General features: G+C 49.2%; 1 protein-coding gene across 1 annotated transcript; it reads right to left on the bottom strand.

The window, feature by feature from the left end:
- Positions 1-1362: 1362 nt before the first annotated feature.
- On the bottom strand, positions 1363-15264 carry LOC140390217 (zinc-binding protein A33-like). The gene is made up of 6 exons (XM_072475188.1): positions 14744-15264; positions 12690-12785; positions 10088-10321; positions 8496-8518; positions 8270-8391; positions 1363-4404 (listed from the first exon to the last, which is right to left on the bottom strand). Exons 1-6 carry the CDS (start codon positions 15161-15163, stop codon positions 3854-3856), a joined length of 1446 nt encoding a protein of 481 aa, XP_072331289.1. The 5' UTR covers positions 15164-15264; the 3' UTR covers positions 1363-3853.
- Positions 15265-21237: the final 5973 nt, after the last annotated feature.

Raw genomic sequence — 21237 nt, 5'->3', positions numbered from 1 at the left:
TAACTTGCTGGGGAGATTCAGGAGTTCCAGCTGAAATAAGTAGCCTTCCTGATCAGCTTCACTGCTGGTGCAGTTTACAACCTGGAGAGTGGGCAAGTGGCGGTGCCAGCTCAGTTGACCTGGTAAATGTTGATGGGCAGGACTCGGGGGTGTTTCAGATGGCAGAGGCTGACGGGATTGGGGGGGTTGATTAACGGTGAAAGTGGCTCTCTGTGAGGAGTTATGGACGGGCATTTTCCATTTTTCAGAGGCTTGAACTGTCCGAAATTGCCGAGCTGCCCAACATGGTTTACGTCTCAGGCGACAGAATAGCAATGTCAGAGTTAGTAATCCGGAGACCCAAGGTAATGCTCTGGTGTCACGGGTTCAAATCCCACAACAGCTGGAGGAATTTAATTCCATTAATAAAATTTTGCATATAAAACTAGTCTCAGTAATAGTGCCCATCACTGAGCCTTTTAGGGAAGGAAATTTGCCATCCTTAACTAGTCAAGCCGACACATGAATTAATCCTTAAAACTGGCCTACACGTGAATCCATCCTTGACGAGTTTAACCTAGTCATGACTCCATTCCTAACAAGCCTGCCCTACACATGACCCTATCCTTACATAGCCCTCCGTACATGTGCCTCGATCGTCAAATAGTATGTCCTACATGTGACCCCATCCTGAACTAGTGTGCCTTACAGGTGATCCCATTCATAACTAGTCTGCCCTACAAGTGACTCCATTCTTATCTAGTCTGGCCTACACGTGACACCATTCTTAACTAGCCTGCTCTACATGTGACTCGATCCTTAACTAGCCTGCCCTATATGTGACTCCATCCTGAAGTAGTCTGCCCTACACGTGATTCCATCCTTAACTAGCCTGCCCGACACGTGATTCATCCTTAACATGTCTGCCCTACACGTGAGTCCATCCTTAACTAGTTTGCTCTACATGTGACTCCACCCTTAACTAGTCTGATCTACACATGGCTCCATCCGTAACTCGTCTGACCTACACGTGACTCCAACCTTAACTAGCCAGGTCTAAATGTGACTCCACACTCACAGCAATGTGTCGTCGCCTCTTACATGCCCAGCAAGCCACTCCGTTCTCTGGGGAATCAGTGATTGGATGATAATGCGGGCCCAGCCAGGGTCACCACCTTCCATGAATGCACGAAGGAAGAAAACTGTTCCTTCACAACCGGTGTCTATCCTGAAGGGAAACCAAACATCAGTTTGTCTGTGGGAGGAGGCGATCGGGGATAGATTGGGACGGTGTGAGGGGTAGGGACTGTATCCATGGAAACAGGACACAGGAAAAAGCGGAGGAAAGGCAAAAACAAAACTGGACATGAACGACAACCGCGATTGGTGTTTCAATCATACCTTTAATATAGAAACATACATCGTCAGTGTGATGATTGGAAGAAATTGTTATATATATTGTATTTTCTATCCATTGCAGTAATGTTATTGAAAGCCTGGGTTAAGGTACATATTTGTTGCAGTAATATTAATAAAGATCCTCGGTTAACATATCCAGTCTGTGCGTCTGCTAAGGTTGAAATTAAGATGCTGCAAAAGTGAGATCATCATTCATTCCAACCTTGTACTTGTTTACCAATATGGGGTTCATGGACTATTGAAAATGAAAAATGAAAATCGCTTATTGTCACGAGTAGGCTTCAATGAAGTTACTGTGAAAAGCCCCTAGTCGCCACATTCCGGCGCCCGTTCAGGGAGGCTGGTACGGGAATTGAACAGTGCTGCTGGCCTGCCTTGGTCTGCTTTAAAAGCCAGCGATTTAGCCCAGTGAGCTAAACCAGGATGGAATTTTTCCAGCATTCTTCTGTTGTTGGTTAATATCTCCTAATGTGGCTCAGTGTTAAATTCTGTGTGGTACTCCTGCATGAAAGGCACTACCTAAATGCAAGTTTTTTTTAATATGAGCCCCACCTCGGTTAACCAGCTCAGGTATTGTTTACCCTTTGAATGGTAGTTCTTGGGTTCCAACGTTATATGGGAGATGAAGAGAATCTTTTTCTCTCAGAGGATCGCTAGTCCATGGAACTCTTCCTGAGGAGGTGGAAGCAGAGTATTTGAATATTTTAAAATAGAGATGGATAGATTCTTGACCAACAAGGGGCTGAGAGGTTATCGGGAGGGGGGGGTGTCGGCAGCAATGTGGGGCTGAGGTTACAATCAGATCAACCATGATCTTATTGATTGGGGTAGCAGGCAAGGGGCCGAGTGGCCTGCTCCAGCTCCTAATTGGCATGACATGCATCGGGCTTCAAAATGGAGTCATGTGTAACATCCTGGGCACCACATTTAGGCAAATTGTCCAGGTGTTAGAACGGTTTCAGAGGAGCTTTACAAAGACGATACCAGGAATGAGGGCCTTTGATTATGTGGAGAGAGCTGGGTCTGGGCCCCCTTACAGCAGACAGGATCAAGGGGCGTCCCAAAGAAGTCATATCGAACTCAAAACATTAACTCTGTTTCTCTCTCCTCAGATGCTGCCAGAGCTGCTGAGGATTTTTCCAACACTTTTCTGTCTTTTTTTCAGATATCCAGCATCTGCAGCATTTTGTTTTTGTTTTAATATAATCTGTGCTTTAACTTGCTGGGAATGTGAGCTGACAATGGTGTTGTAAGAACAACAAGAGCGATAGGGACCAAAGTGAACGGCAGGAACTGACCATATCTCGCCTTAGACAGCGAGACTTGGGGATTGAGGAAGTAACAGGGGATGGGCACTGAAGGAAAAAGTGACAAATTAGATTTGAATCAGGGACCAAACTTTAGACGAGCGCTTGAAACGCCACAGCATACAAGGCTATGGAACAAGTGCTGGGGATAAATGGGATTAGAATAGAGAGTTTTACGATGGCCGGCACAGACCTAATGGACCGAATGGCCTCTTTCTGTGCTGTAAAACTCTATGGGCTGCATTTTCCGCTGGCGGGATTCTCGCCGACAGTGCACCCGCGCCTGGGGATTTCCCGAAGGCGTGGGGCTGCCCACAATGGGAAACCCCATTGGCCGGCTGGCGGGACGGAGAATCCCGCTGCCGGCGGGGGCGCTCCGCACCAGAAAACTGGTGCGACAGGACAGAGAATCCCGCCCATTGACTCGAAAGAGAAACAGAGGGAAGGAAGCATTAAGATTAAGAATGAGAAGGGAAAAATAAAGAGACACGCAAACACATCAAAAGCCTGAGTTTCAAAGGTTGGAAATCTCCCAAGAAGGAGGTGCTACAGATCGAGTATCCTTTATCTGAAACCCTTAGAGCTGATTGCATTTCAGTATTCAGATACAATTGTTTTTCTGATCGACTGTATATAGAGCAGGCCCTAGGCCTACTTACATTACAATAGCCTATGCCTATGCTAACTATAGTCTACACATTAGGTTGTTCCTCTCACACGGCTTACTCCTGACTGGTTAACACTGATTACACCTGCAATATTACATCATTAAAAAACATGCCATTTTCAGACGTGTTCTGTTCTGAATGTGCTGATGAAGGATATTCGATCGTACTCACAGGATTAGGACTCAGCAGGGAGCGAGGTTGTCAAGGGATTAACAATGTTTGCATTGTTATATTAGATACCCATACTTAACTTTCCATGGTGTGTTTAATGGGGAATTAATGCAGATACACAGAAAATTCTGAAACAAAAACAATGGAAAAATAAGCTAGGAGGAAAATAATATACGTCGACCAGGAAATTCCAGAGATTCACCTTTCGCTTTGTAAAATCTTGACCTCGTGGACTCGTTGGGTGAGCTGTGCATTAATAACAGCGTAGGTCATGAACTGTTGTCGTTTCTCCAGAGAGATGTGGTCCCATTAACTCGTTAGTTTCAAATGGAGCAGCTTAAGTGGTTCACTGTTTCCCATGCTTTTGTTTATCCAGGGGTTAAAGAAAGGGAAGAGTTTGCCCTTGAAGGTGTCAGTGAAAGTGTAGAGGTGAGACATGCTGTCGGCATTGTAAAAGGATACCTGCCCCCCCTCATAGTCCAGGTAGATTCCGATTTTCCTGGGCTTGGCGGTCAGCTTGAGGATGACAGAGGGGACGGCCAGGGCCCCGTAGGTGTGCCCGTGCCTCTGGCAGATGGTCCAGTAGCCAACCGAGGGCATCAGTGTGATTTGCCCCTTCCTGCCGGCTGTCTCCAGGGCCAGGCCCAGATCCCAGTCGGTCTTGTTGGCGACCTCCACCTCCCAGTAATGTTTCCCCGAAGTGAAGCCCTGGCTGCTCAGGACACAGGTGCAGGGCTCGAACCTCTCTCGGCCGTTCGGTAGGTTCCTCCTCAGATTCCCGGAGTGCACCTTGGTCAGGTCCTCGGATAATATGAGCCTTGGCTGCGCTGTCCTGGGATCCAGAGTGAGCGAGGCTAGCACTTTTAATAACAAACAGGGAGATGATTATAAGCTTGCAACATCTGGAAGAACTAAATTATGAGGAGAGGTTGGATAAACTCGGTTTGTTCTCACTGGAACGACAGAGGTTGAGGGGGCGACCTGATAGAAGTCTTCAAAATGATGAGGGGCATAGACAGAGTGGATAGTCAGAAGCTTTTTCCCAGGGTGGAAGAGTCAATTACTCGGGGACATAGGTTTAAGGTGCGAGGGGCAAAGTTTAGAGAAGGTGTGCGAGGGAAGCTTTTTACACAGAGGGTAATGGGTACCTGGAACTCACTGCAGGGGGAGATGGTGGAAGCAGGGACAATAGTGACGTTTAAGGGGCATCTTGACAAATACATGAATAGGATGGCAATTGAGGGATATGGACCCAGGAAGTCTAGAAGGTTTTAGGTTGGATGGGTGCCATGGTTGGCACAGGCTTGGAGGGCTGAAGGGCCTGTTCCTGTGCTGTACATTTCTTTATTTGTTCCTTTTTGCAATATTAGCTAGACACTGAGAAACCCAATAGGAAATTCAGGAGAAACTCTTATACCCAGAGAGTGCTGAGGATGTAGAACGCATACTGCGGTCTTCATTGGAATGAATAATATTTTTCAAAATTCTTTCATGGGGGTGTGAATGTTGCTGGCTGGGCCAACACTGATTGTCCATCCTAATTGGCCTTGACTGAGTGGCTTGCTGGGTTATTTCTGAGGGAAGAGCCAACCATAAATGTTGTGCATCTGGAGTCATATGTAGGCCAGACCAGATAAGGATGGCAGATTTCCTTCCCTAAAGGACATTAGTGAACCAGATGGGGATTTTTATGACAATCGACAAGGGTTTCATGGTCATTGCTCGACTTCTAATTACAGATTTTAAATCTGCCACTGGTGGGTTCGAACCCCCGTCCCCAGAGCATTACTATTCCAATGATAATACCACCGCACTACCCCTAATGGAGGCCTAAAGATGCATTTAAGGGGGGGCTGGATAAGAACATGAGGGAGAGGAGAAGAGAGAGTCACACTGATAAAGTTAGATGAGAAAGGACATGAGGAGTCTCAAGTGGATCATAAACACCAGCATGGACTGTTTGGGCTGAATGCCCTGGTTCCTGTGCAGTCCATCTTGCATTCCTGAATGCAACATCACTGGAGTATGAAAATACAGAAACCCAGTTCCAAAGAGAGTGCAGGGCTCCAATGCCTCTCGGGGAGCGAAAATAATTTTGGGGAGAGAGGTCATGTGACCGGAATAACCATTTTAAACAAATTATTACAACATGCAGGCTGCTGGACAGCAGTCAGGGAGAAGGCAACTGATGGGGCAGGAATGAGTTCCTATATCTTCTGTTCCAAATTTAAGACCCTATCCCTTTTCCAGTTTGATATCCAGCACAGAGAGAGATGTTTCATCAAAATGAGCCACGTGTGCAAAAATCATCAATTTAACGAAAGATGATGACGCTAAAATAGTGTCTGTCTCCAGAAATTGCAGTTCACATGGGCTTGAAATCCTGGAATTTCAAGAGTCCTTCAAGCACTGGAAACATCATAGCTTACAAAGCAGACAAAGTGCTGGAAAACGGGATTAGAATAGGCAGGTGCTTGATGGCCCACACATCCACACATGGAGCTGGATTCTCCGCTGTTGGGATTCTCCGTTGCGCCGGCAGCCCGGGGATTTCCCACAATGGGAAACCCCATTGTCCGGCTGGCGAAACGGAGAATCCCGGGGGTAAGAGGACGGATCTTCCAGCCTATGATCTTTCTATGCTGGAAAACTCCATGACGCTATGACCATGCAGACACCAGCAAAGGATTCACAAACAATGAACTCATTTTTTTTCCTGTTTGGATTGAATCTTAATTTGGCCAAGAAAACTAACCTACAGTATAAGCTTGTAATTCTGCATGCTTGCCATAGAATCACAGAATCCTGATGGTGCTGAGGAGGCTATTCGGCCCATCGAGTCTGCACCTAACCTCTGAAAGAGAACCCTACCTAGGCCCACTCCCCCGTCCCAACCCCGTGACCCTAACCTGCAAACCTCTGGGTACTGAGGGCACTTTTAGCATGGCCAATCCACCGAACCTGCACATCTTTGGACAATGGGAGGAAACCGGAGGAAACGCACACAGACACGGGGGAAACTTACAAACTCCACACAGACAGTCACCCGAGGCCGGAATTGAACCTGGGTCCCTGGTGCTGTGAGGCAGCAGTGTTAACTGTGTCACCCCTGTGTGTGTGATGTGGGTGTACGTGCTGCGTAGGTTGGGACGTGGGTTCACATTTTAAAATAATTTTATGCCTTTACCTGGCGAGGTTTTTAACAGAATCACTGATCTGTTACAACGCAGAAGGAGGCCATTCGGCCCATCGTGTCTGCACCGACTCTCCAAACGAGCATCACAACTTAGTGCCATTCCCCTACCTTTTCCCCTGTCCCTCTGCACATTGATTCCAATCAAATAATCATCTAATGTATTCTTCAACACCTCGGCTGAACCTGCCTCCACCACACCTCCAGGCAGCGCATTCCAGACCCTAACCACGCACTGTGTGAAAACGTTTATTTCTCGCTTTAAAGTCAAGAAAACTGGCCCGGGTAGTTCATTTGGAATCATCTCATAAATGGTTAAGTACGGACAATGATCAAATTGCTACATCCTTATAAATTACATAAAACCCTGTTACAATCAATCGGGATGTATGAAAAAGACAACTCCCAACACGTTTCCTCACCTCTTAACTGTGACACATTTTGTTTTGGTGATAAAATGCTTCCTGTTACCATTAAGCATACTTTTAATTCCGGGGGAGTGTATTGATTCCTTCCTCTGTCCTGGCTCTGTGTACTCTTGGTATCTCCAGCATCTTTTCCATAGGGGCTGCCATTCATTTCCCAAACAGCACAGCAGGTGTTGGCAAGCTATTGTTCGACTGCAGGAGGCCTCACAGCTCCACCCCAAACTGGTGTTCACACCAGCGAGTGACCAGGACCAGGGCTCTTTGTCTACCTGGCCCCCAGTCTCGGACCACTGAGAGGTGAGATCAGCAAATGCCATTCAGAGGGGTGATACAGGTTACATGCCATGCGTGGCATGATGGTTAGCATCGCTACCTCATAGCACTGGGAACTCGGGTTCGATTCCGGCCTTGGGTGTCTGTGCGGAGTTTGCACTTTCTCCCCGTGCCCACGTGGGTTTCCTCCGGCTGCTTTGGTTTCCTCCCACAGTCCAAAGATGTGCAGGTTAGGTGGATTGGCCATGATCAATTGCCCTTTTGCGTCCAAAGGTTAGGTGAGTTTCGGGAATAGGTGGGTGAGTAGGCCTAAGTATGTGCTGTTTGAGAGTTGGTCCAGATTCAATGGGCTGTATGGCTTCTTGTAGGGATGCTATGATTCTATCCTGTGAAAGTCCATCAGGCCAGTCAAATTAAAGGGTAATAAATTCATTCCAGCAATGTGGGCTTCACTGGCTAAGCCACCATTCATTTCCCATCCCTAACTGTGCTTGAGAAGGTGGTGGTCAGCTGCCTCCTTGAACCGCTGCAGTCCCTGTGGGCCGTCATGAATGGCTCGAAACAATTGAGTGGCTTGCTGGGCTGTTTCAGAGGCAGTTAGGAGTCAGCCGCATGGCTGTGGATTCTGGAGTTACATGTATGCCAGGCCAGGTAAAGAGTTCCCTCCATAAGTGGCATAGTGTTCCAACGACCATGTTCTGTCGGTGTTTACCAGGTGATGGGACTATGGTAAATCTGTTGATGTTTACAGGAGGGTGCCAGTGATGGTTATGGTAGATCTATTGATATCTATCGGGATAGAGGATTGTGTTGAGACGACATGCCACTTACCAGGAGAGAGGATTTGCAGCATTTCTTTCCAGACTGTATATTGTAAGGGTCCCTTGAATATTCCCAACTCTGGGCCTCTTTTCACGACATTCATTACCTCATTTCCTCCCTTTTCCTGGAACCTGGGGAAAGGAGTTAAGCAATGGGTTCATTCGAAGTATCAAATAAGGCTGTTAAAATTAAATAAATGTCAATGTGTAAGTCAAGGTTTAGATTGTACACTCACCTCTGTTTTAATCCTTTCAGCGCCTGTGTACAATTACATAAGAAAAAACAACAGTCAGCGAAGCATTTTTAGGCCGGAATTCTCCAGCTGTTGGGATTCTCTGTTCCCAGTAATTTTCCTGACACTGTGCATGCAGACACTGAGCTACGTTTGATAGGCACCAGTCAATCTTAAGTAATGTCCAATGTTTGATCAACAAATCATCCTCTAAGTAACAAACATTCATTTGAACAAACCAGGAAGTCTTAGCTGAGAATTAGAGGCCAATGAAAGTAAATGAAGGCTTAAACCAGAGATAAGAATTCCCTTAAAAGTAGGACCTCGTGGCCGAGGTCTTTGTTCCAGAATTCTTGAATCATCGATTTGTTAGTTTGTGTTTAAAGTGATTTATTTTTGTGCTCAAAGCTTTTGCCATGTGCTTGACTTTTTAATGTATTGTTTGATATCTTGTTTCAATGTTTTTATTCAGTTCTTATTCCAGTGTATTCAAGTCAGCAATTAACAATAATAAAGTTGTATTTTTGACACCTCCCACCAACCGGACTACCGATTCTTATTAGAAGGTATTATAAGAGTTCCAACACAATTAAGGAGCAATTTAGCACGGCCAATTCATCTACCCTGCACATCTTTTTGGGTTGTGGGGGTGAGATCCAGGCAGACACGGCGTGAATGTGCAAACTCCACATGGACAGTGACCCAGGGCCAGGATCGAACCCAGGCCCTCGGCGCCGTGAGGCAGCAGTGCTACCCACTGCGTCACCGTTGCCCTATTGAACCCTACAGTGCAGAAGGAGGGCATTCGGTCCATCAAGGCTGCACTGACCCCTCTGAAAGAGCACACTACCTCGGCCCACTCCTCCACCCTATCCCCATAACCTGCACACCTTTAGATACCAAGGGAATTTAGCATGGCCAATCCACCTAACCTACACTTCTTTGGACTGTGGGTGGAAACCGGAGCACCAGGAGGAAATCCACACAGACAAGGGGAGAATGTGCAAACTCCACACAAACAGTCGGAATTGAACCCAGATCTCTGGCGCTGTGAGGCAGCAGTGCTAACCAAAGTGCCACCCGGCCACCCCATTTGCTTTCTTAATGCTTGCTGTACCTGCATGCTTGTTTTCAGTGCCTGGTGTACTAGGGCACCTTTGTACATCAACGTTTCTGAATCTATAACCATTTAAATAATACTCCGTCAATCTGTTTTTCCTACCGAAGTGGATAACTTCACATTTACCCAGGTTATACTGCATCTGCCATGTATTTGCCCACCCACTCAACTTGTCTGAATCACCTTCAAGACTCCTAATGTCCTCCTCACCACTCACCCTCCCACCAAGTCTCTTGTCATCAGCAAACTTGGAAATACAATATCTTTTGGTTCCCTCATCCAAATCATTGCCCAGAGACCAAGAAATGTCACCTTAAAATTAACCAGCCATGTGGAGCGAAATGGACAAGAAGGGACAAAAATCAGAGAACGTTCATGACACTGCAGGGTGGTTTCATTGCTTGAGGAGTATTGGAAACCCCTTAGCCCCCTGCCCTGCACCCCGCCCCCCCGGACACAGGAATTTCCTCATCACCTTGAGAAAAGCAGAGTCGTTCTTCTCAGCGATTGCCGCTCGGAGTTGGGAGAGACCTTGTTCTGCAGTTGAGCGGACCCTCTCGGCGGCAGTCAGGTTTCCCTCCATTAAACGGCGGCACTGCTCCGTCTCTTGCTCCAGCTCTTCGCTCAGATGTTGCTCTCTGCCGGCGAGGAATCGGTGCAATTCCTCAAACTCCGAGGAGATGTGGTGCAAAAGCGTCCCGGAGGTTTCCTTAAAAAAAAAGAAGCAGAATCATTCCTCCAACAGGCCTGACTCCAACCGAACCCTGCACAGCCAGGCCGAAAACACGCTGAACTCCGATTAAAACCAATGTTTGGCCATAGCAAACAATGAGACTGAGAACAAAATACACAAATGATTGGCAATGTAATTCCGAATGAAATTTCTGTTGGGGTTTTGCGACGGAAAATTGAACGCATTGTTCCAACTTCTGACTAAGGAGAAACTTTGATCCTTTAATTATAAACAGCAACAGCTCTTATTTACAGAGAGGCTTTAATGTAATGAAATGTTTGGCGGCACATCACAGGTATATTATAAATCAAAATATAAGACTTAGTCACATAAGGAGATTTTTTATTTCATTCATGAAAAGTGGATGTTTCTGGCTGGCCAGCATTGATTGCCCATCCCTAATGGCCCTTGAACCGAGTGGCTTTCTGGGCCACTTCAGAGAGCAAACACATTGCCGTGGATCTTGAGTCACATGCAGGCCAGGCTGGGTAAGGATGGCAGATTTCCTTCCTTTATTAAAATAAATTGAGAATGCCCAATTCATTTTTTCCAACTAAGGAGCAATTTAGCATGGCCAACCCACCTACCCTGCACATCTTTGGGTTGCGGAGGGCAAAACCCATGCAAACACGGGGTGCACGAACAGTGACCCAGAGCCGGGCCTGGGATTCGGCGCAGTGAGGCGGCGGTGTTAACCACTGTGCCACCGTGCTGCCCTAGATTTCCTTCTTAAAGGGCATTCGTGAAACCAAATGACATTTACAACAATGGTGGTCATTAGACTTTCAATTGCAGATTTTTACTGAATTCAAAATTCACCATCTCCCGTGGTGAGATTCGAACCAGGATTCCCAGAGAGTTACCCTGGATCACAAATCGAGTAGAAATCCCACTATGCAAACGCCTCTTGGATCAGATGGCCAACAGCTTGGTCAAAGAGACAGGTTTTGAGGAGTGTCTGAACGAGGGGGAGTGAGGGAGAGAGGTAGAGAGGAATAAGGAGAGAATTGCAGAACTTGGGACCCAAGGCATAGCCACCAATGGTGGAGCGACTGTAGTTGGCAAGACACAGAGGGCAGAGTTCGAGGAGGGCAGATATCTCGGAGATGTGTGGGTCGGGCGGAGATAACAAATTTAGGGAGGGACAAGGCCATGGAAGGCTTTGAAAACAAGGATGAAATTTAAGCTCAAGATCTTGCTTGGCCAGGAGACAATCATAGAATCACTACAGTGCAGGAGGCCATTCGGCCTATCGCACCTGCACCAACCGTCCAAAAGAGCATCCTACCTAGGCCCATGCTCCCACCTTATCCCCGTAACCCCACCTAACCTTTTGGACACTAAGGGGCACTTTATCATGACCAATACATCTAACCTGCACATCTTTGGACTGTGGGAGGAAACTGGAGCACCCGACAGAAACCCATGCAGATGCGGGGGAAAAAATGCAAACTCCACTCAGTTAACCACTCCGGAATTGAACCTGGGTCCTGACGATGTGAGGAAGCAGTGCTAATGTGAGTGGACGAGTACAAAAAGGTGGGGGGGGGGGGAGAGAATATGTGAATGGGCTACGGGACTTATTGTGAATTAGGGATCAGGCAGCAGAGCTTGGCGTGACCTCAGGTTTACCTCAAGAGGGTAGAATTTGGGAGACAGGTGAGGCATACATTAGAATGATCAATTATGGAGGTCAAGAAGGCATGAGCGAGTGTTATTGATGTAACCATCAGCACAAAGCCTATTCCTGAAACAGCGATAAAGGCGGGAATCAAGGGGCAGGAAAATAGGGTGAAAACTGATACTGCCAAAGGACTGACTGTGATCTGCTCCCCATCCAGAGGGAACAGGTCAAGTTGATTGTTAATGCAGATATTGATTTGAAGGGTCAAAGGTTAGCGCACCCACAAAGGTCTGAAAAGAGGTGAGAATGTGAGCTAGAAGAAGTGAGCAAGGGCAGCACGGTGGCACAGTGGTTCGCACTGCTGCCTCACAGCGCCGAGGACCCGGGTTTAATCCCTGCCCCGTGTGGGGGTTGCATATTCTCCCCGTGTCTGCGTGGGTCTTAACCCCACAACCCAAAGATGTGCCGGGTAGGTGGATTGGCCACGCTAAATTGCCCCTTAATTGAAAAACAATAATTGGACACTCTCAAGAACTGATCAGATTGAACGAGGCCTAGTTTGGAGTGTCAGCCACCTGTAGATTTCTGGATGGGGAGGAGGGCTGGGTTCCACAGCGGAATGGACGATGGCTGCTCCAGTGCTGCCCGTCATCCACACCTTCAATGGGTGATGAATTCCCCACTCCCTCTGGGGGAGCGGCACCGCGGGGTTAAACGTACCTGCAGTGCAGAGATCTGCTCCTGTTGCTGCTCTATGAGGATACTCCTCTTTTGCTGCTTCCCTTCTTCTGTTGACAGAATCTCATTCAGCTGATGCTGCAGAAGGTGGAAAGCTAATGGTTAAAAATCCACGCTTGGCAATGTGTTGCCCGAGGCTGCCCTGACACAAGGGAGGACAGGCAGCTGGCAGTTGCAGGGCCGAGTACCTCAGATCAACCGGAGACCAAAGTTTCCATGTATCTCTGCTGATGATTTCATTCAGAAACGCTTGATATAGCTCACCCACGGGAAGGTGGGGGAGGGAGGTGGGGGGATGGAGCCGGAGGGGGGGGGGGTCTGTACTCACCTGGTCCGGCCTGTCTGTGACTCCAGACCCACAACAATGTGGTTGACCCTCAACTGCCCTCTGTAAAGGTCGAGGGAGCCACTCGGTGGTACTAACCTCGGAGTCACTCTGGGTGGTTAATAAACTTCCGAGCCCCCATCACCACGGTGACCCAGGAAGAGATGTGAGGTGAGAGGTCCCTTCAACTATTACTAACCGAGGAAGATTTAAATTTTTTTTAGAGTATCCTATCATTTTTTTTTTCCAATTAAGGGGCAATTTAGCCTGGCCGATTCACCTACCCTGCACATCTTTGGGTTGTGGGGGCGAAACTCACAGAGACATGGGGAGAATGTGCAAACTCCACACAGACAGTGACCCAGAGCCGCGATCAAAGCTGAGACCTCGGCGCTATGAAGCATCAGTGCTAACCACTGCACCACCATGCCGCCCTCTGACGTAGGAAGAGATGGCGAGGGAGAGGCCCATTTAACTATTTCTGTCCCATGGTACACTGGGTAGGGAGAGCCCCCTTTAACTGCTCCTGTCCATGGTACAGTGGTGAGGGAGAGGCCCCTTTATACACTCCTGTCTATGGTAGTGGTGAGGGAGAGGCCCCTTTATACACTCCTGTCCATGGTACAGTGGTGAGGGAGAGGCCCCTTTAACTGCTCCTGTCTATGGTACAGTGGTGAGGGAGAGGCCCCTTTATACGCTCCTGTCTATGGCACAGTGGTGAGGGAGAGGCCCCTTTAACTGCTCCTGTTTATGCTGGGATGGGTGGCTAGGTGTGCACATCACGAACAATCTGACCTGGTCCACCCATGTCGATGCTATGATCAAGAAAGCATAACAGCGCCTATACTTCCTCAGGAAACTAAGGCATTCGGCATGTCCACATTAACCCTTACCAACTTCTACAGATGAACCAGAGAAAGTACCCTATCAGGCTGCATCACAGCCTGGGACAGCAACTGCTCGGTCCAAGACCGTAAGAAACTACAGAGAGTCGTGAACACCGCCCAGTCCATCACACGAACCTGCCTCCCATCCATTGGCTCCATCTACACCTCCCGCAGCCTGGGGCAAGCGGGCAGCATAATCAAAGGTCCCTCCCACCCGGCTTACTCACTCTTCCAACTTCTTCCATCGGGCAGGAGATACAGATGACTGAACACGCACTACCAGGTTTAAAAACAGCTTCTTCCCGCTGTTACCAGATTCCTGAATACCCTCTTATGGACTGAACTGATCTCTTCACACATCCTCTCTACTGAGTAGCACGACAGTCCATATGCTTCATCCAATGTCTACGTATTTACATTGTGTATCTATCGTGTCCTATGTTTTTTACTAGCTTTAGGAGCGCAGCTCCTTCCTGTGTTTTACGTATGGAATGATCTGCCTGGACTGTACTCAGAACAATACTTTTTTATAATAATCTTTATTGTGACAAGTAGGTTTACATGCATGGGGACACTTGACAATAAATCTAAATCTAATCAAGTCCCAGCAAAATTTTTACACTCCACCCGGTGGTTCACTCTGCCACCTACTTGCAGCTCCCTCGCTTTTCCATTCTGCACATTCTGTTTTCCGCTCCTGCCAGGGGTTGGAAGAGCGGGCAGATTGGTCGGGACCGCAGTTCTCCTACCGCCCGCTGGATCGTTTCTGGGTGAGGGGGGACACAGTACCCGGGCGGCGGTGCCTCGATGTCCAGCGAACCCACCTTGTATTTGGAGGCCGCTTGCCTGAGCGGCAGGAAGCTGTGCTGGGAATGTTTGGGGTCGTCCCTGCAGATGAGGCAGATGAGCTCCTGGTCGTCCTCACAGAAGAGCTTGAGTGCCTCCTGGTGCTCCAGGCAAAGCGGGCTGTCCCCCAGCGCCAGCTCCAGACAGCGCAGCTGCTCGACCAGGTTGGCCAGCACACGGTTCGGCTTGAGCGCCTTGCCCGGGCAGGGGAGGCGGCAGTGCGGGCAGGAGGGCCCGCCCGGTGGCCCCAGCTCTCCCTGGGCCTCCCAGCACTGGCTGATGCATGGCCGGCAGAAGCTGTGCTCGCACGGCAGGCTGACGGGCTGCACAAAGAGCGAGAGGCAGATGGAGCAGCTCAGCTCCTCCGCCAGGCACTCCAGCTGCCGGCTGCCTGCCATCTGTCTCTCTCTCTGAGCCTTTCCCGCCTTCCGGAGCGGAAATCAGAAACAGCCGACAAAGGAATAAACGTTCACTGTCGTTGTCAGTCAATCCCACAGCACACATTCCTCTTCCCCCCAAAAAACATTATAAAAGGAAGTACCGGAGCTCGCCACTTCAATCTAAGTCTGATTCCTCGCCAATATGATTTCCACTCCGGGGGTGGGCACAGTAAGAAGTCTTAAACACCAGGTTAAAGTCCAACAGGTTTCTTTGGAATCACTAGCTTTCGGAGCACAGCTCCTTCCTCATTTGAGTGATGACCACTGTGCCACCCAGCTGGCGTTCCTCACTCCGAAGAAGAGGAGGGCGGTGGGGAGTGTTAGCCCCAGTGTCCCCGCCAATACTTAACTCACAAACCGCCCTACCGAATCCGATTATTTGGCCATGGTCACATTGCTGGCTGCGGGATCTTGCTGTGCACACAAAACACACACCACGGCACTTCCCACTCTACAGGCCGGGTGAGGAGGGCAGATTTCCTTCCCGAATGGGCACTCACCTGATGAAGGAGCTGCGCTCCGAAAGCTCGTGATTCCAAAGAAAGCTGTTGGACTTTAACCTGGTGGTGGAAGACTTCTTACTGAGGTTGAACATGATCTGGATTTTCTCTAATAGAAAAGGGGATTGAAAGCCTAAAACAGCAGATGTTTTGTTGTTCTCATCGTGGTGGCTGGGCAGGCCCGGGTTGACCGCCCCTAATTGCCCTTGAATTGAGTGACCTGCCGAGCCATTTCAGAGGGCAGTTAAGAGTCCATTACTGTGAGTGTGCGGTCACGCGCTGACCAGGCCAGGCGTGGATGGCACATTTATTTCCCGAAAGGGTGTTTGTGAACCAGGTGGGTATTCCTAACAATCGCCACGACTGAGCCTAATATTATAATGCCAGGTTTTAATTGCCTTAGGTTTAAACTCCAGGGGTGGGATTTGAACCCATGACCGCCATTAACCCGGGTCTCTGAAGTATTAGCCTGTTGACATTACCACTATATGGCACCGTCTCCCGCTCAACTCTCGAGGTCATTGTAACCTTAACTCCAGGCGGGAAATCCCACATGGTAGCTGGTGTTGAACACCACCTGATGTGACTGTTCACTCACTCACTCCAACCGAAGGGGTATAAAGCAGCATTTCACTGTTAGTACTGATGCACTATCAATTACGACGAGACAAGAGTAGAATGTGATCGAGGCTTTATTACACAGAGATGTGTGGCCTCCTACAGCAGCTTACGAAATGGCTGCTGTTCGGAGAACACACATTTATACTCTGCCTACTGGGCGGAGCCAGCAGGCAGGGATCTACCCCCGTACCTGTAGTACAGGGGCCTTACTGTAATACCCATATATACAATATAATATAACAGTGGTGACTATCACAAGTACCTTTGCATTACATCCCCCCCCCCCCACCCCGGAAGTCTTCTTTCTGTTTAATGTTCTGGTCCACCCCCCCCCCCCCCCCACCCCCGCATGAGATTCTGCTCCTCGTCGCTGAGCAGTAGCTCAGTTGGTAACACCTGCTCTCCGAGTCGGCTGGTCAACGGGTTCAGGCTCCAGCCCAGAGATTTGAGCGCAAGGAATGTCAGCTGGGTGGCTCAGTGGTTAGCACAGTGCCAGGGACCCGGGTTCAATTTCAGCCACGGGTGTCTGCTTGTGTGGAGTTTGTACTTTCTCCCCATGCCTGCGTGGGCTTCCTCCCGAGTCCTCCGGTTTCCTCCCACGGTCCAAAAGTGTGCAGGTTAGGTGGATTTGCCCCTTAGAATCCAGGAATGTCTAGGTTAGGTCGGATATTGCGGCTGGGGAGGGGACTGGGCAACGAAGGGTGTTTTTTCGGAGGGTTGCTGCAGACCTGATGGGCCGAATGGCCTCCTACAGTCTAGGAATTCTATGCAGGATCCAGTGTCGCACTGAAGGAGTACTGTCAGACAGGGGTGCTGTTTTCGGATGAGATGTTCAACAAGGCCCTGTCGACTGGCAGGATGCATGTGAAAGCCACTATTCCGAAGAAGAGGAGGGCGGTGGGGGTGTTATCCCCAGTGTCCCCGCCAATTTACCTCACAAACCGCCCCACCGAATCTGATTGCTGCCTGGGGGATCTTGCTGTGCACACAAAACACACACCACGGCATTACCCACGCTACAACACTGACTCCACTTCAAAAGTAGCTCATTGGCCGTAAAGCACCCGTGAGATCGCGAAAGGAACTCTCCAAATGCAAGATTTTGTTGTGACTCCTGCATTCCCGCCCACCCCAACCCTCCTCCCCCACGCGGAGTTCCAGGAAAGAGTCGTTCCTCAGCCAAGAATAATTTACACTTCCCAGCAATGGAACCACAGCTTGGATGAACCTGCAGCTGTTCAGCACAGCGGCCAGCTTTCGAGGTTAGTGCTGGCATGTTTCAGTCTGCAGGATTCTGCCCGAGAGGTGGGGCGGATCTCTCTGCAGCCGACCGGCGCTGCCTCCCCGCCTGTGCATGAAAAAGCACTAACACGTTATCTAGCGGGGCCAAGCTGCATGCTGCGTTTTGTGGTTAGCTGCCACCCCCGCCGACTAGATCACTGGTGAGGGAGACGGTGCAGTGACGGTAATGTCACTAGGTGAGTAATTCAGAGGGGAGATTGGGTCCACTGGACCTGTATTCATTGGAGAAGGATGAGAGGGGGAACTCATTGAAACATATAACAATTCTGACAGGGCTAGACGGACTGGATTCACAGAATTTGTTTTCTCTGGCTGGGATAGTCTAGAACAAGGGGCCACAGTCTCAGAATATGGGTGAGCCAGTTTAGGAGTGAGATGAGGAGAAACCACTTCCCTCAGAGGGAGGTGACGCTGTGGAATTCTCTACCACAGAAAGGCTGTGGAGGGCTAACCACTGAATATATTTAAGAAGGAAATTCTAGACTCTAAAGGTATCAAGGGATATGGGGAGAGCACAGGTTTTATGAAGTCAAGGAAAGTCCACACCAAGTTGTATCAACGAAATGTAGGTTTATTGACAAGTCTATACTACACAGCTCCCAATAGTTCCCAACCGGGTCTTAACAAACTGGCTGACCTTATATACAACATAGAGTGAGTTTTCCCCACCCCCTTAACGAGGAGCTCATGCCCCTCAAGGGACACGGGGAAGACAATCATTCCCTTCCCGTAAGTCCCATGTCGCGGGTTATGACAACGGGAATACGGTGTTGCCATGTTGCAATTCATGATCATACTGAATTGCGGAGCAGGCTCGAAGGGTCGATTGGTCTACATCCTATTGTAGCCAGTTAAAATGGCTAACTCCCGATTTAGAATGGCTAACTCCCGATTTAAAATGGCGAACGGCAAAGGCTGATGGGAAAGTCAGCCAACAGGACACAAGCAAGCAGCTGCGGGATGAGTGTGTATTTACCTCTGGAAAGGCCAGACAAGATCGATACCGGCAACCATCAGCATAACAAAACACCAGCCATCATCATATTAATGAGCAATCCCCGGGAACAATGAGCAACATTTAGATACATAAAACCAACCCAGACTCGTCGGCGCCAGCAGAAGCCTACACAATGGGAGGTGAACGACCACCTCAAGACCGCCCATCGATCAAGGAATCGCTCCAGTATTGGAGAAAATCGAACCAAGTGATTGGGACAAAGTCCAATCACTTGGAACCAGGTACAGGGTCCGCCCTGAAAGGCGGGAAGCCCCTGGGGACTATAATAATAGAGGCCAAGTTCAAATCGGCCCTCTGCTTCTCTTCTTGACTAGGTCACTCAGCAACGCAAACCAACCCTTCACAGTGACCGGTCCAGCCATCGCTGAAATCCAGTAAGTCTTACTTCAACGCTTGCTACGAGATTGGCGCTCCTAGCTACCAATCTGTACCAACTTCGAATCCCGCAGGCTCAGAACCCGAACGAAAGGCCATTGGTTTCCCTGACCCGGTGGGCCAGTTCCGAGTTAAGTATTGGCCTGTTAGTCGTAGAAGTAGCTTAGACGTAGAATTTATGCATGAGTAGTGATTACTGTGTATAATAAATGTGCTTTGATTTAAATCTTACTAAGCGGTGTATTGGATTATTGATCATTACTCGGACTTGAACCACATGGCGGTATCATAAAGATACCTGGCGACTCAAGAGCAAAGGTGATAAAACAGAGCAATTAAACTAAGGCAAAAGTTAGCAACACTATGTTGCTAACGGGTCAGGCTAATGTTACAGAGAAGGGAATCCGCCATCTAGCCCCTACGCATGACTCCGGAGCTCACTACAATTTTAGTTGACTCTCACCTGCCTCTATGAAATGCCACTCACCTTCAAGGGCAATTAGGAACGGGCAACAAATGCTGACTTTTGTCAGTGACGTCCCATGGCAGAATAACAAAATGATGTGATTTGACCTTTCACCCAGTGCAGGAGGAGAAAGACTCCCGCATCTCAAACTCATTTCCATGCAGTGAAAAGTCAAATGTTTTCCAACAAAGTGCGGGTGGGGGGGTGGTGAGAGATGGGGAGTGTTAGATTATCACCCAAGAAAACACTCTGCCCAATGACTCTCACCCGCAGGGTAAACCCAGCACCACCATGTCTCAACAAGGGGTAGGCGGGATCAGGCTATTGAATTGGATGATCAGCCATGATCATAATGAATGGCAGAGCAGGCTGGAAGGGCCGAATGGCCTCCTCCTGCTCCTATTTCCTTTGTTTATTAAGTCAAGGGAGATCAAAGCAGGCTTGTTGCCTTGGAGACTTCGAACGGCTAATGAGTTGCCCCAAGAGGAGGTCGTACTGGAGACGTGCCAGCAAAGGTCACGCCTCGTTCAGCAAGTCTGCCTTCTCTTTGAAAGAATGAGAAAACCCCCGGAGAAAGTCGGCCAGAGGAAATGGCCCCTTGCCCACCCATTCACATTACGCCATCACCAATATATGTTTGCATTTATGCGGCGACTTTAACAAGCCTCCGGTTGCTTCAAAGGGCTTCACAGCCAGTGAGGCGCCTCTTCAAAGTGTGGCCACAGGTTGTGAAGAAGGGAAATGCGGAAGCCAATTTCTGCACAGCAAGATTCCAAAAAGAGGCACCTATTCGATCAAAGTATCCAGTAGACCATTACTTGAAAGAGGAAGCAGATTCGGGGTTTGATGTGCAATCAATTACTCTTGAGGCAAGGTGAGTCATAACTAATAGGCTTTAATCTGCTAGAACTGTTCCCCAAAGTACACCCCCCTCCCCCCCCCCCCCCATCCTCCTCCCCCCCTCTCTGGGTTGCTGCTGCTGCTGACCACCTCCTAACACTCCGCTAGAAAGTCTAGGAATGGTTGCCACCGCCTAAAGAACCTTTGCACAGACCCTCTCAAGGCAAATTTTACCCTCTGCAATTTAATGAACCCTGCAAAGTCGCTGATCCAGGCTTCCATGCTTGGGGGCCTCGCATCTTTCCACTGTAGCAGAATCCTCTGCCGGGCTACCAGGGACGCAAAGGCCAGAATACCGGCCTCTTTTGCCTCCTGCACTCCCGGCTCGTCCGATACCCCAAATAGTGCTAACCCCCAGCTCGGCTTAACCCGGGTGTTCAACACCTCAGACACCGTCCTCGCAATACCCCTCTAGAACCCACTCAGCGCCGGGCACGCCCAGAACATATGGGTATGATTTGCTGGGCTCCCCGAGCACCTCCCACACCTGTCTTCCACCCCAAAGAACCTGCTCAGCCTCGCCCCTGTCATATGCACTCTGTGAAGAACCTTAAATTGTATCAGGCTCAGCCTGGCGCAAGAGGAGGAAGAATTAACCCTACCCAGGGCGTCCACCCACGCACCCTTGTCTATCTCCTCCCCAAGCTCCTCCTCCCATTTACCCTTTAGCTCCTCCACCGAGGTCTCCTCCTCCTCCTGCATCTCCTGGTAGATCGCCGAGACCCTGCCCTCTCCAACCCACCCCCCCGAGAGCACCCTATCCTGGATCCTGAGTGCTGGAAGCAGCGGGAACTCCCTCACCTGCCGTCTTACAAACGCCCTTACCTGCATGTACCTTAAGGCATTTCCG

This window comes from Scyliorhinus torazame, chromosome 14 (genome assembly GCF_047496885.1).
Source record: "Scyliorhinus torazame isolate Kashiwa2021f chromosome 14, sScyTor2.1, whole genome shotgun sequence".
NCBI lineage: Eukaryota > Metazoa > Chordata > Chondrichthyes > Carcharhiniformes > Scyliorhinidae > Scyliorhinus > Scyliorhinus torazame.
The sequence above is the reverse complement of the archived record's forward strand: the minus strand, read 5'-3'. Positions and strand labels throughout refer to the sequence as shown.

Excerpts from the sequence above, each read along its gene's own strand:
- LOC140390217 (XM_072475188.1), bottom strand. The coding sequence starts at position 15,163 with ATGGCAGGCAGCCGGCAGCTGGAGTGCCTGGCGGAGGAGCTGAGCTGC. Across the intron at positions 8,519-10,087 it reads ACGACTCTGCTTTTCTCAAG|GCGCTGAAAGGATTAAAACA; the intron begins GTGATGAGGAAA and ends AATTGTACACAG. Across the intron at positions 4,405-8,269 it reads GCTGCAAATCCTCTCTCCTG|TGCTAGCCTCGCTCACTCTG; the intron begins GTAAGTGGCATG and ends TGTTATTAAAAG.